Source organism: Engystomops pustulosus, chromosome 2, assembly GCF_040894005.1.
Source record: "Engystomops pustulosus chromosome 2, aEngPut4.maternal, whole genome shotgun sequence".
In the NCBI taxonomy this organism is placed as follows: Eukaryota; Metazoa; Chordata; class Amphibia; order Anura; family Leptodactylidae; genus Engystomops; species Engystomops pustulosus.
In genome coordinates, this window is record NC_092412.1 from 233,968,596 (window position 1) to 233,981,796 (window position 13,201).

Genomic DNA, 13,201 nt, shown 5'->3' on the forward strand with positions numbered 1-13,201 from the left:
GTCTCTTCTACTGCTACTATGTAAGGACCTGTTCGGGGTTTGCACCCCTCTTTAATATGGAGCTTTCTTTTACTGTGCGGACTTGTAATCTTCTAACTATCTATCTGTATCTTGATGAAGGTGTCACACACTGAAACATCGCCACTTGTTCAATAAAGTTCACCTCTTTTTTGAAATTGGAACCACAGAGTGCTGCCCGCTTTTTACTTCTTGTATATCTATCCCCTTCCCTGAGCTTTTTTGTGCCTGTCTATTTTTTGCTCCTCATTTGTCTTTGTAGTTTTGGAACTTTGTCAAATGCAGGTTTTTTAAGCCTTTAAAAAGGCGCGAATCACATCATTGCCATTCCTAAGTATGGTCAGGACTGGCGTATTATTGAGCAATTATTTGCGCCCATATAGGCAAAATCAATGTTAAATAAGGCACAAACATCTGGAAGCAGGAGAAGTCTAAACACAAATTAGGCGCACACTAGGAAATTGCTACACGGCGAACTCCTGGAAAAAGGCACAAAAAACGGTGCTAATACCACAATGGGCTCAAAAAGTCGCTAAAATACAACAGACTAAGAAAAATCTGCCCCATTGACTTTGAATGCCCTTTGAAATTTTTGCCTCCTTAAAACAAATCTATCTATCCAGTATTTCCCAGGATATGTAACATCCTGTAGAATATGTAGACACTATATAACAATGATTAATATTGAAATGTTTCAAATTCTATCAACTTCTCAAACATTGTAGTGACATCTCTAGCCATGCAGATAGATATCAGTGCCACCCTGCGCTGACTCTGCACCAGTCTGACTGCTACGAAAAACTTCATCCTGAATCATCAAGTGAAGCTGAGAATCCTCCTCTCCTCCCCGGCAGCCAATCCCGGCGCAGCCCAATGTCAAACTTTCCTCCAGTGAGATGCAGGGAGAGTGGTCCCTGCCCCCAGCCCTGTACAATCATGCTGATGAGCCCCCCATCCTGTGCGTGTAGAGCTGCGCTGCCTATTGGCCAGTGAGTGGCATGTCTATTGTGTGCATGCTAATGCCGCTGCCTGTGTCTTCACCCGGCTCGTCTATAAGGGACATATGGAGGCAGCACTCAGGAGCAAGGGCTATGCTGGCCTCACTTACCCACTCATAGGATAAGACTTATTCCGGGGGAGTACCTGACGGGGAGTCCTGCAATGAGTTGTCTGGATGTTATGTATCATCACCAAGTGTATGGCATGCACCAGTATCTGCCTGGCACGGCTGCTTGTACATCAGCGTTCTACCACCACCATCACAACCAACAGGTGAGTCTTGTCTTTTTGGAGAATAGTTGTACTTTTACGCAACATTGTAACAAAACAACATTCATGTTACTTTAAAGTATCAGGATCAGTAATGGGTAAATGGAAGTGACATCTGGTGTAGCAGTGCTGAACGCTGAGTGATCAGGAGCAGCGGAGTGGAGCCCCTTGCTCTATGTCTGCTGTCAGTCATGTAGGAGTATATACACATGCTCAGACACTTGTAGAGTAGCAGAGATGAATTTGTCAGTCTCACAACTCACTGTGATATCATTATTAAAGTTATCTGTGCTTTAGATAGGACTGTAGACTAATGACACATTCACCACTGCTGGGTCTACATAAGATGTATAGGAAAACACATCAGGGCAATGGCAGAACAAATATTAGGAAAGAGCAATAACAGTAAACTCCAAATAGTGACTCCTGGTGACTGATCACTAATCTGCTGAGAGTCCTGGGGCAGCGGTGTCACTGGTAACATGTATGGGGCACAGCAGTGTCAGATGACTATCATGCAGTCCATATGACAGAGCACTAAAAATAAACCCACAGCCTGTAGCCTTCCCATAGTATACTATAGATCTGGATAGCGAGTACTCCGACAATCGTGAACCTACAGTAGTATCTATCTATCTATCTCATATCTATCTATCTCATATCTATCTATCTATCTATCTCATATCTATCTATCTATCTATCTATCTATCTCATATCTATCTATCTCATGTCTATCTATTATCAATCTATCTATCTATCTATCTATCTATCTATCTATCTATCTATCTATCTATCTATCTATCTGCTTATCATCTATATACATTAAAATTGCAACTAAACCACGGGTACATGCCAAGATAACCCCCCCCCCCCCCCTCTCAAACTGAATATCTCTGCGGTTTTGATTTATTCTCTTTATTTATCATCTATCTATTATCTATCTATATAGCTACCTATTTATTGATTTATCCATCTATCTATTGATCTATTCTATCTCTCTCATTCCTATCTAATATCTATCTATCTCTCCACCCACACATATTGCAAGAATTTTGCTGAGCTCATGCAGCAAAAATGGATATAATAGCAGATAGTAGAGACTATGACCAGGAGTTACCTCCATAGATCTGGAATGTGGAGCTCAGCACCTGGAAGTGACATAGCAAGTCCTGGACACAGGAAACAGTCATGTACACAGGCTTATTGTAGGCTTCATGTTCATTTATTTATTAGATGCTAATTAGGTGAGAAAATGTAGAAGAATGGAAATAAGCCAAAAATGTAAAAATATACTATATTATATAATATTTTATATATATATATATATATATATATATATATATATATATATATATTATATATATATATATATATATATATATATATATATATATATATATAATCTAGTAGATGTAGTTGTGCTGAATATGTCCCTTGTGTCCCATGTGGTTTTACATAGATCCACAGGTGAATCTTTACTTAAAAAGTTATCATTATGCACAACACTTTACCTGCCAAAGTAAACAGACAAACTCAGCTCTGCTATACAAACGCATACACAAACGTGTACTTCACATTTAGACATAATGGGGGTCATTTACTAAGGGCCCGAATCGTTTTTTTTCTGTCTGGTTTCCCGAATTTTTCCGATTTGCGCCGAATTGCCCCGGGTTTTTGGCGCTCACGATCGGATTGTGGAAAACCCGACGGAATCGGAAAAAATCGGGAAACCCAACAAAAAAAAAACCTGATTGGACCCTTAGTAAATGACCCCCACTGAGCCCTGCTATACAAACGTTTCTACAGGCGTACGCCTCTTTCATATTTAGATGTAGCAGTGAGCTAATGTAGGTTGTCTCATGAGCGCTATATATGATAACTACGTGAAATCATATAGAGAACTACAAATACTACATTGTGATCGCCAAAAGTTTTGCCATAGTACAAACTCAGCTCTGCTACACCGCAGTTTTTTTTTCTCTCTCTCTAAATTATCTATACGGATCAACTTTTTGGAGCGTGTAACGGGGAAATATGGACACAGAGGTCGTTGTGGGGTCCCTCTGAGGTTCCCCTATGATCCATAGCCCGCTGTATGTAGCAGTGGGGATAGTGTTATGGGCCTGACAGCAGACTAGAAGCATGCACAGAGCGTGGGTGTGAGGTGGGGCCTGCACTGACTTGGCTCAGACACCGCAGTCATTAGAGACTCCAGAATTCTGTTGTTGCATTCCATAAAGTTTTATCATTATTAAGCATGAAGATCATTCTTTACATGGGAAGTGTCTCTGCTAGGAGGAATCTCGCCAGGAATAGAGGAGCTTTTCTGCGCTCTCCTGGCACTGTGTACAACTACAGGAATATTTGGCATAGCCCATACAATTGCGATACAGTCAGAGCAGCTTATACGCCCTGTAGTGATATATCTCGTACTGAGCTAAATATAGCGGGGGATATATACCATGGCCATACATCTGGCTGAACGATGACCACCACTGGATGCTGGGGGGGCTATGGACATGTGTAGATCGAATCCTGCATCGGAGTCCACATGTTCAACTTAGATTCTGGTCTGAAGACCTGGAGAGGTAAGTTAAAAAAGATCCTTAACCCCTATGGCCATGTCTAGTAAATAAGAAATTTTGCAGATATTTTTCTCATAATGTAATATTGAGCTTGTTCCTCTGTTATACCTCCTGGATATGGGAGCATTATTTCTCTTTTTACAAGGAATGTATCCTTACATTGTTAATACTGAATGTTTAGAGACACCCTACAACTAGTAGCACCCAGGAGACAATTTATTTATACAATTTATTTATACATTCCCAAGAGGAATAATGGAGGAACGTAAAATTCTAAGCAAAATGATTATACAATTTGCTAAACAGATATTGAGAAGCGATAATGTTTAATGTCTTATAAAAATCTTGGTGTGACCAAATCTTTGGAAATTAGCTGTCAAAAACAAGGACAAATACCCCCCCTTTGAGCAGGCCCCAGTGGGCAACTAGCTCTGGGGTTATGTTGCCTCTCGTTGGGACTGAGAGCAGGTAACAAAACCGTCTAATAAAACAAAATGGCCTTGATACCCATAGTGACCAATCAGGGCTCAGCTTTTACTTCTCAATCTGCCCTGGATAAATGAAAGCTGCACTGTGATTGGCTGCTAAGGTGTGCTTTAGTATATCATTCACTACACTGCTGCAAAATGCTAAAAAATTGTGGAGCAGATTCTGAAGAAAATTATAGAAAAGAAATGTAGTAGTTTATATAGAAAGGATAAGTAACATGAAAAGATGTGAAATATCCTGGAACTATCCTCATTTGGACACAGACTAGAGTATTGTGCTGAGCCATTGTCTACCAGACACCAAATTATGTATGAGGGGAACCATTTTTGTCTTTTCAGAGGAAACTTGTGGCCTCATAAACATAAGTAAAGGCAGAATGGTATAAGACTATAATGGAAAAGCTTCTATGTAGTTCTGGTAGTTTCTAGAAAACATAACTAGACAAAAAAAACCCAGCACTTTATGTTTTCTATACACTGGGAGGATTTACTAAGCTGAATGCACTCAGATCCTGCCTTAATTTGAGTAAAAAAATCACACATTCACCCCCAAAAATCTGCTGCAGTACATGCAGTGGGGAGACATTTTGAAACTTCTATAACTGGATCCCCTCCACAGAAAGTCACATGTACTGAACGTCCAAGAGGCGCTGTCATTCTCCTGCTGGCCGCTGTCAGTCACCCCGGGCATTGTCCCTTTTATATGTAGGTGAGGAGGAAGTCACCTCCTGTGCATTGTCAATAAGTGGGAGGACAGGACTCACAATTTGTCTTGCTTAGAAAAAGAAACAACTCTATCACAACGCCCAGGCCATTGTCTACACTGATGGATATGGGAGTTTTCATATGTTAAAACAACTTGATTTTGCCCTTTGTCTATGGTCGATCTATTTCTCAATCTATCTACATTTATAGAATTATCTATATATCAACATGTATTAATATTATACATATATTTATATATTTTCTATCTATGTTAATTCTTCGCCCTCTATGCCGGTTGGGTGTGGCTATGGCACAATTTTACACCATGTCAAGCCCACTGGGTTTTTTCAAGAGACCAGAGCCTCCTTTGAATGTGCCCATATATTTCTTTCCATCTAACTATCTATCTCCTATCTATCTATCCATCCATCCATCCATCGTTGAAAAAAGTGTAGGCAGCACTCCAAAAATGCAAAATTCCAAAGGGTGACGTTTATTGAGACAGTGGTGACGTTTCGGTCTAGATGAAGGTGGTTCACACCGAAACGTCGCCACTGTTTCAATAAACTTCACCCTTTGGAATTTTGGATTTCTGGAGTGCTGCCTACACTTTTTTCAACTTTACTACTGATGGATCTTGCCGGGATCCATGGAGGCTCTGCACCCCCTCTATTGAGGTTTCTCTCCACTGTGTGGACTTGGTTTTCTTCTTTTCTTCTTTCTCCATCCATCTACTAATATATCTATTTCCTATCTTTTTTCATATTCTTTGTAAGCTGTTTTAATTGAGTACAAATCCAAAACAGGTGAATTATAACATTAAAAAAATAGACTTGTAGTACATTTTCCAATGTTTATGGTATTATGTAGTACTGAGACAATACCCCAGAAATGGGAAGGGGGAGGGATGTCCAAATGACAAAACTGTAACATCATTGTCCACCCTGACAATAACTAAATATGTGTAGGTGATAGAGAATACTGCTGGTATATTATAGAGCATAAGGCAAGACGTAACTGATTTTGTTTACTTTATTTTCATACTGAATGAGGGGTTTATACATATATAATAAGTTATAATAAATTAGATAGTAATTTACAGAAGCTGCAGCATATTCTCCTGCACACCTCTGCAGCATATATATATATATATATATATATATATATATATATATATATATATACCCCTGCTACAGCATCATTTAAAGTTTGACGGTAATATTTATGTAGAAATAACGGTAAGATTTCCCTGGGGAAAGAGAAAGTTATATTTCAGACATATACTTTGCAGTCTCCTGTACATGTACTCACTTTGTTGTGCAGGAATAGAATTGAAACTATTTGCTGTTACATTGTGCCAGAATGCTGCGAGATGTCTGCATGGCTGTTTATTTTTGGGATTCTTTTTGAGAGTTCCAGGAATCTTTTTCAGTTTTTCTGTGCTATGTAAATGATAAATAGATAAAAAATGTAAATAAAATGTATTTATATTTTTATGCTCTTCACAAGTTTTCCAGAAGACCATCATGATTTTTAGAGCAGTGAATGTTTCTTATTTAGGGTTAATTATTAAGTAACCTCCCACTGATGTCAAATATCAGGGTCTCTTGTTACCTCATAATAGCAATAGTAGTTTTCAAGTGTTAACGTTTTTTGGGGCTTTCTCCTCTGCTTGGATGTAGCTATGAATGAATGCAAAACACAGAGGAAGGATTTAACCCTTGCCTTGATGCCTTAGTAGACCCTAAGGAGCTACTGTTTGACTATTTTAACATGTTGATGTGGGGACTTAAAGGGGTTGTCCACTTTCAGCAATTTATTGAAATTGTATGTTTAATAAAAAGTTATAAAATCTTCTGTATCAAATTCTCACTGTTTTCTAGATCTCTACTTGCTGCCATTCAACAGGAAGCTTCATTGTTTACTTCCTGTGAATAAGAAGGAGACCCTGGTCATGTGATGTCACACAGGTGCACTGCAAGTTATATCTCAGAGAGTAATCAGAGCTGTGTGATATAACGAGCCGTGCATCCGTGTGACATCAAATTCTCATAGTTTGGTTTTTAACTACCGGAAGTAAACAATGAAGCTTCTTATAGAATGACAACAATCAGAGATGTAGAAAGAAGTGATACAGAAAGTAAATAGTGTAATTGTATAATTTTTCATTACACAAACAATATCAATTATTTGCTGAAAGTGGACAATTCCTTTAAACCCTAGTTTGTATATGAGCGAATCATCCAAGATTTGATTTGTAAAAGCTTTGATTCATTTTCCAACAGATTCAGTCTGAACCAAAGTCGCTCCAATTGTCCTGGAAATTGGTATATAATCCCTTCTAATCCTCTAAAACACTGATTTTTCATTAAAAGCCTTCATCTAGTTTAATAGATTTTTCCACAAAGTTTTTTTTTTCCCCTGACCTGTCTCCCCTCCGAAGCTCTGAGACGAATGAGAGCAGTAGATAGCGACAATTTTAAAAGATTTGTCGGGAGCAAATCAGAAGATATTGGGTGTGTAAATTGCCAGATTCTTACCAAATTTTCACTAATCTCAACTCTAGACCTACTATGCGGGAAGCAGAGACATAAACAGTAAGGCATCATGCACATGAACGTTGACCTCCGTTGGGCTTGTTCATGGTGTGGAGCTTGCAACATGAGCCACCATACATCACTGCATCGGGAATGTACTGCGAAAGATAGGGCATCAAGCATAATATGGAAACCACCAAACATAATATAATGGTATATGGAATATACAGGCGGTCCCCTACTTAAGGACACCCGACTTACAGACAACCCATAGTTACAGAAAGACCCCTATGACCTCTGGTGAAGCTTTCTGAATGCTTTATCATAGTCCCAGATGGCAATAATCAGCTGTAATGTGTCTGTAATGAAGATTTATTGATAATCCTTGGTCCCATTACAGCAAAAAATGTTTAAACTCCGATTGTCACTGGGGCCAATTTTTTTTTTTTGTCTGGATCTACAATTATAAAATATACAGTTTCGACTTACATACAAATTCAACTTAAGAACAAACCTCCGGACCCTATCTTGTACGTAACCCGGGGACTGCCTGTATATGGTATAAATCTCTGTAAACTCAGTACTGGTATAGGTGCCTCTATATACCAGTGCATTGAATATAGATCAAATCCATCCATTGGTTCATAGATTTGATACAAATCTGCTAGTTTTCTAGATCTGATGCCTTGGACAAATCTTTTATATAGGCGTCAAGTTCATCCATCCTGGAGCTGGAGGGGGAAGGTTGGTTGAATGAAAAAAAAATAAAAAAAAATAATGAAATGAGATCACATATTTTTGGAAAATTCATCAAAACATATACAAAACGATTCTTCAATGATTCACTCATCTTAACTAAAACAAAATCTAATCATCCTAATGAAATGAGACATTTGGGACATTTGTAGGTGTTTGGTTTACCAATTCTTTTTTTGGCTTGCAGAAAAAAATTGCTGCATACAATAAGATGCAGGAAGCCTTGGAGATGACCTTTCCAACCAAGCAAGAAGAAGACGAAAAAGACCAGCCTGCCGAAATGGAATATCTGAGCTCACGCTGCGTCCTCTTGACCTACTTCCATGGAGACATTGGAGCGGTCGTAGATGAACATTTCTCGAGGGCCTTGAGTCAAATAAGAAACTTCAACCCAGAAAACACAGCCTCAAAGAACAAAACAGGAACAAATCGAGGTAAATACCACTCATGACTTCCAACCAAAACTGATTCTCTATATGAAATAATAAAATAATACAGAAAATGAATCTGGCCTTTAAGGTTTAATGTCATTTTTGGTTTCATGTAAAAAATTCTAGAGACTTCAAGAGAGGTTTCATGAGCAGGAAGATCGATAATATTGCAGAAATCAAAATCTTTTGCATGAGCGAACAAAAAGTATTGAACAAATATTACTTATATTAACAATTTATGGGCTTCGATGATTTGATATATGTAAAATATCACTTATACATTGGACACGTATGAGTAAGACCCTGCATGAAATTAAAATTTGGGGTCACATGCCCAGTCTTTAAATGGAGCAGAAGTCATACATGTAAATTAACATTCTGTTGTGTGAAGCAGGTAACAAAGTGCTGCCTGGTCATATGGCCATCTCTCTGGTCAGTCCCATAGATAGTAACCCCCACAATCATTTATTACATATCAAACGGAGAGGTGAATTATTTTGGTGGATCAATCCCTTTAATTCCATCAAAATTTTTTAAACTCACCTTAAACTTTAGACGATCATCATTATCCGCTATATCTTTTATATGATATTCCCCTGCTTAATATGAACGCTAAATTTACAGAGATTAGTCTACAACCGACCAATCTTCCAAATCCATCTGTTAGAAGTTTATATATCAAGTAAAGGGAAACTATCATCAAAATCCAACATGATAAACCAGGGACACTTACTCATAGATCCAGGCACTTTGGCAATCTTCCTGTATTTCTTATCCAAGCCGCCTTTCCTTCTAAAATCAACTTTTAAAATTATTCTAATGAGGCAGAAGGGCTCTCAGTGCTATTAGCTGAGCCTCTCCGCGCGACAGCTTCACAGGCTGTTACACAGCGCAAGAGCACTTCCCCATTTCACTGTGTGCTAAAACTTCCTCTGCTGTAGTAAGAATACAGCAGGCAGAGGGAGGGGGAAGTGTTGAGGGTAACACCCCTTGAGCCCTCCAGGCTCATTAGCATAGTTTTAAAAGATGATTTTAGAGGCTATGGGTACAAAATATAAGAAGATTACCACAGTCAAAGTCCCTGGATCTATGAATAAATGTCCCTGGTTTATCCTTCTTGATTTTGATGGTAGATTGATGGGAGATTTACTTTAACTCATAGTAGCCAAGAGGGCAACAACCTTGTCTTTTGATTTGGGGATGTGTCTCTGTAAGAGGTTACTGCCCACTTGACTATTATGAACAAATTCAAATATATAAACTTTATTTTGAATGAATTGAATTGATTTAAATAAAAGTAAACCCCTATATGATCAGAGGCAATGACATGAGATATGTCATCCAGCATTTTAGACCTTGCGATGGGTTCTCCTTAAATGGCGTGTGTAGTAATCCCAAATCTGATATCTTCCCTTAGTGTCCTTCCCATCAGCATGGGATCATCTATATTTTGGGAGGTGCTGAATCACACACCACTGTATTGTCTTCTCGGTGAAAGTAAAAACTTAGACTAAATTCTAGACTCTTGACCTTGAGCTAAAGTACAGCAAAAAATCTTACAAAAAGCAGTTAATGACCTAGAAACACAAACAATAACACAAAGCTCCATGATTCTTCATAACCTTTTTTTGCTAGACATGTAAAGGAAAATCTAATCCAAGCATCAGAATCTGTTCCCATGGGATGCTCCCTCTCAAAATAGTTGACATTTTACTTATAATTAGAAAAATGAGCGCGCTCAACCCCGAACAAGGGAACAAACTCCAGCAAACTATTATTCAGTAGACAAATTTATCCATTCTTGAATATGCTGCTTCCCCTTTTTCAGTCTTGACTATAAAAGGCATTTTAGTATGTCACGGGTTTTGCTCATCGATTATATCATGATGTTTGGAGGACTCTAGTAGTGTTTTTACTCGTCGTAGACGTCTTTGTAGTGGCTAAAGTTTACATTTGCCCAATTAGGATGAAATAATAAGGAGGATGCTGTAATGAGAATGAAATGAAAGGAATCCAGAAGGTCAGAGTGGAGGAAGGATGATTTGTACAGAGCTCCAAATAAAATTCTTTTTACCCCCCTCCTCACTGGTTGATATTTCCCAGCTCCAGAAATTATAAAGTGAGATAGTGTAACCGTATGGACTTGTTACGTAGTCGTATGTTAATTCTAGATACTTTTAGATAGATAATATAATATACAAGTATCATCAGCTAGCCCCTGGTCTAGATCAGCTGGAATAATTGTCCTCAAGGTTGTGGTCTAATGCAAACATACTGGGGTAGAAGGCACTGAGATGTTCCTAGGTACTAGAGAAACTGTAAAATCATGGTTTTGAGATGTCTGGACATTTTATCTGGTTGTCCACCTTCATGCCCCCAAACCATCAGATTGAGTAGATGGAGAACCGTCTACTCTAATTTCTACCTTTCTGTCTGACATGGAGACAAGCATAGGTGGTATCCTCCAACTTGAAAATCATCTAGGAGTCCCTAAGTCAGTGGTGGTGAGCCTATGGCACGGGTGCCAGAGGCGGCACTCAGAGCCCTTTCTGTGGGCACCCGGGCCATCGCCCCAACAGACCAGACAGGACTCTAAGAATCTTCCTGCAGTTCCAAGCAACTTAAAAGATGCTGCTTTCAGTGATATTTTCATACTTTTTTCGCTACTTGGGACTGTAGGGAGAGGGAGAATGAGTAGACAGGGCCGAATAATATTTGGAGGACCTTCTTCTGGTCCCACAATTCTCTGTGTACAGAGGGACACTTGAAAGAAGCTAAAATGATGAAAATTTTCCATCTTTCTACTGTGTTGCTGTCCTCAGGAGGCCAATATGATTGAAAGTTGTTGAACAGGGAGCAATAAGTTACGGCTTTAACTTTTGGATGGCACCTCGCGATAAATAAGGTGGGTTTTGGGTTGCAGTTTGAGCACTCAGCCGCTAAAAGGTTCGCCATCACTGCCTTAGGTTATATGAGACATGTTCTACTTTATACTTTATACTATCATAAGAAGTAGACAAACTTTTTGTGAAGTCATAGCAACATTTTTTTCTACTCTAACATCAATGTGGAATTGGCTGATAATCCTTTAAGGACACCTACTGTCAGTTTCACTTACTGTGGATAATGTAAACATTTCATTTTCAATAATTGATGTTTTTATTCTGATTTCTTTTTCCAGAGAGTCCATCAGTCTCCTGTCAAAGGACTAGTTTACCTCCATCACTATGGTCCAACTCGTATCAATCATCACCACCAGCTTGCTTGAGCGGGGCTCATCCAGACTTTCCCACCACAGCTACTGGCACTTTCTCCAGCCCTGACCCTGGCAGCTGGTCTGGAGATAATGTACATCAGACTATCCCGCATCCTCCACCAGAATCGTGGCATTATCCATTGGCTTCACAGACCAGTTCTCCATATGCACATATGCATGATGTTTACATGTATCACCACCATGCACATCCACACATGCATCACCACCATCATCACCACCACCCTGGATCCCATCTAGACCCTCGATATGGACCTCTTCTAATGCCCTCAGTGCGTACAGCCAGGATTCCTGCCCCACAGTGTGACGTAGCTAAATCAGAACCAACTACAACCACAATGGCTACAACAGCCTGGGCCGGGGCATTCCATGGCACTGTGGACATCGTACCAAGTTTCGGCTTTGAGGCAGGTAACAGCTTCACGGCCTAAATTTTCACCTTTTTCAGCATATAATGAGGACAATTCAACTTCAAAGGAAGTGAAATCCAGGATAAAACATTCTTCTTTTTTGTTTCCGGGAAAGAACCGGTCTCGATGGACCTAAAAGGACATTCTGATTGTAGTTTCTTACACAAAGCCAAATACTGATTTCCATAAATGTTTTGTATGTCATCTACCATTTTTTGGATCTTAACCAAGGCCTTCTGTGAATAGTTCAAAAAATAGACTGGTTTTATATTAAATATAAATGATTTCTTAATCCGCTCTCTCCAGATTGCTCCTATTTTTCTGTGTGGTCTAAATTCATACTTTACTGTTCCTCCGCTTAAATGATTGAAACCAGATCATTGTGAGCGAGCAAAATATTTTATGGTCAAAAAAACAGGTGTGACAATTCTTACAAAGCCACTGACGTATTATTAATAGGCTGTATACAGCTCGTACAGTAGAAATAGCTTGAAATATTGGTCTAGAATGGACTATGGAAGTACTGTTAGGTGTTTTACATAACATTTTATATGTACTATTATGCATTTTAATGCTTTTCATGGCGACCTAGAATCACATTTTATGCTTATAACTTTGTACGGGAATGTGGAAGGTGGTTGGGGTCTCTTATAACCCAGCTTTAGAGTAAGAAAGGGGAAAAAAAATTCATAAACTGCACATGACGTTACACCTAGACCTCGTAGGAG

The 13,201-nt window shown here is 39.0% G+C and overlaps 1 protein-coding gene across 3 annotated transcripts; it reads left to right on the forward strand.

Moving 5' to 3' along the window:
* Positions 1–953: 953 nt before the first annotated feature.
* VGLL3 (vestigial like family member 3) lies at positions 954–12,765 on the forward strand. Of its 3 annotated transcripts, none has more exons than XM_072133212.1 (3): positions 954–1,290; positions 8,546–8,792; positions 11,971–12,765. In XM_072133212.1, exons 1-3 carry the CDS (start codon positions 1,180–1,182, stop codon positions 12,492–12,494), a joined length of 882 nt encoding a protein of 293 aa, XP_071989313.1. In that variant the 5' UTR covers positions 954–1,179; the 3' UTR covers positions 12,495–12,765. The 3 variants fall into 3 exon arrangements, with proteins under 3 accessions (XP_071989313.1, XP_071989314.1, XP_071989315.1); XM_072133213.1 differs by lacking the exon at positions 954–1,290 and adding an exon at positions 3,555–3,875; XM_072133214.1 differs by lacking the exon at positions 954–1,290 and adding an exon at positions 4,574–5,065.
* Positions 12,766–13,201: the final 436 nt, after the last annotated feature.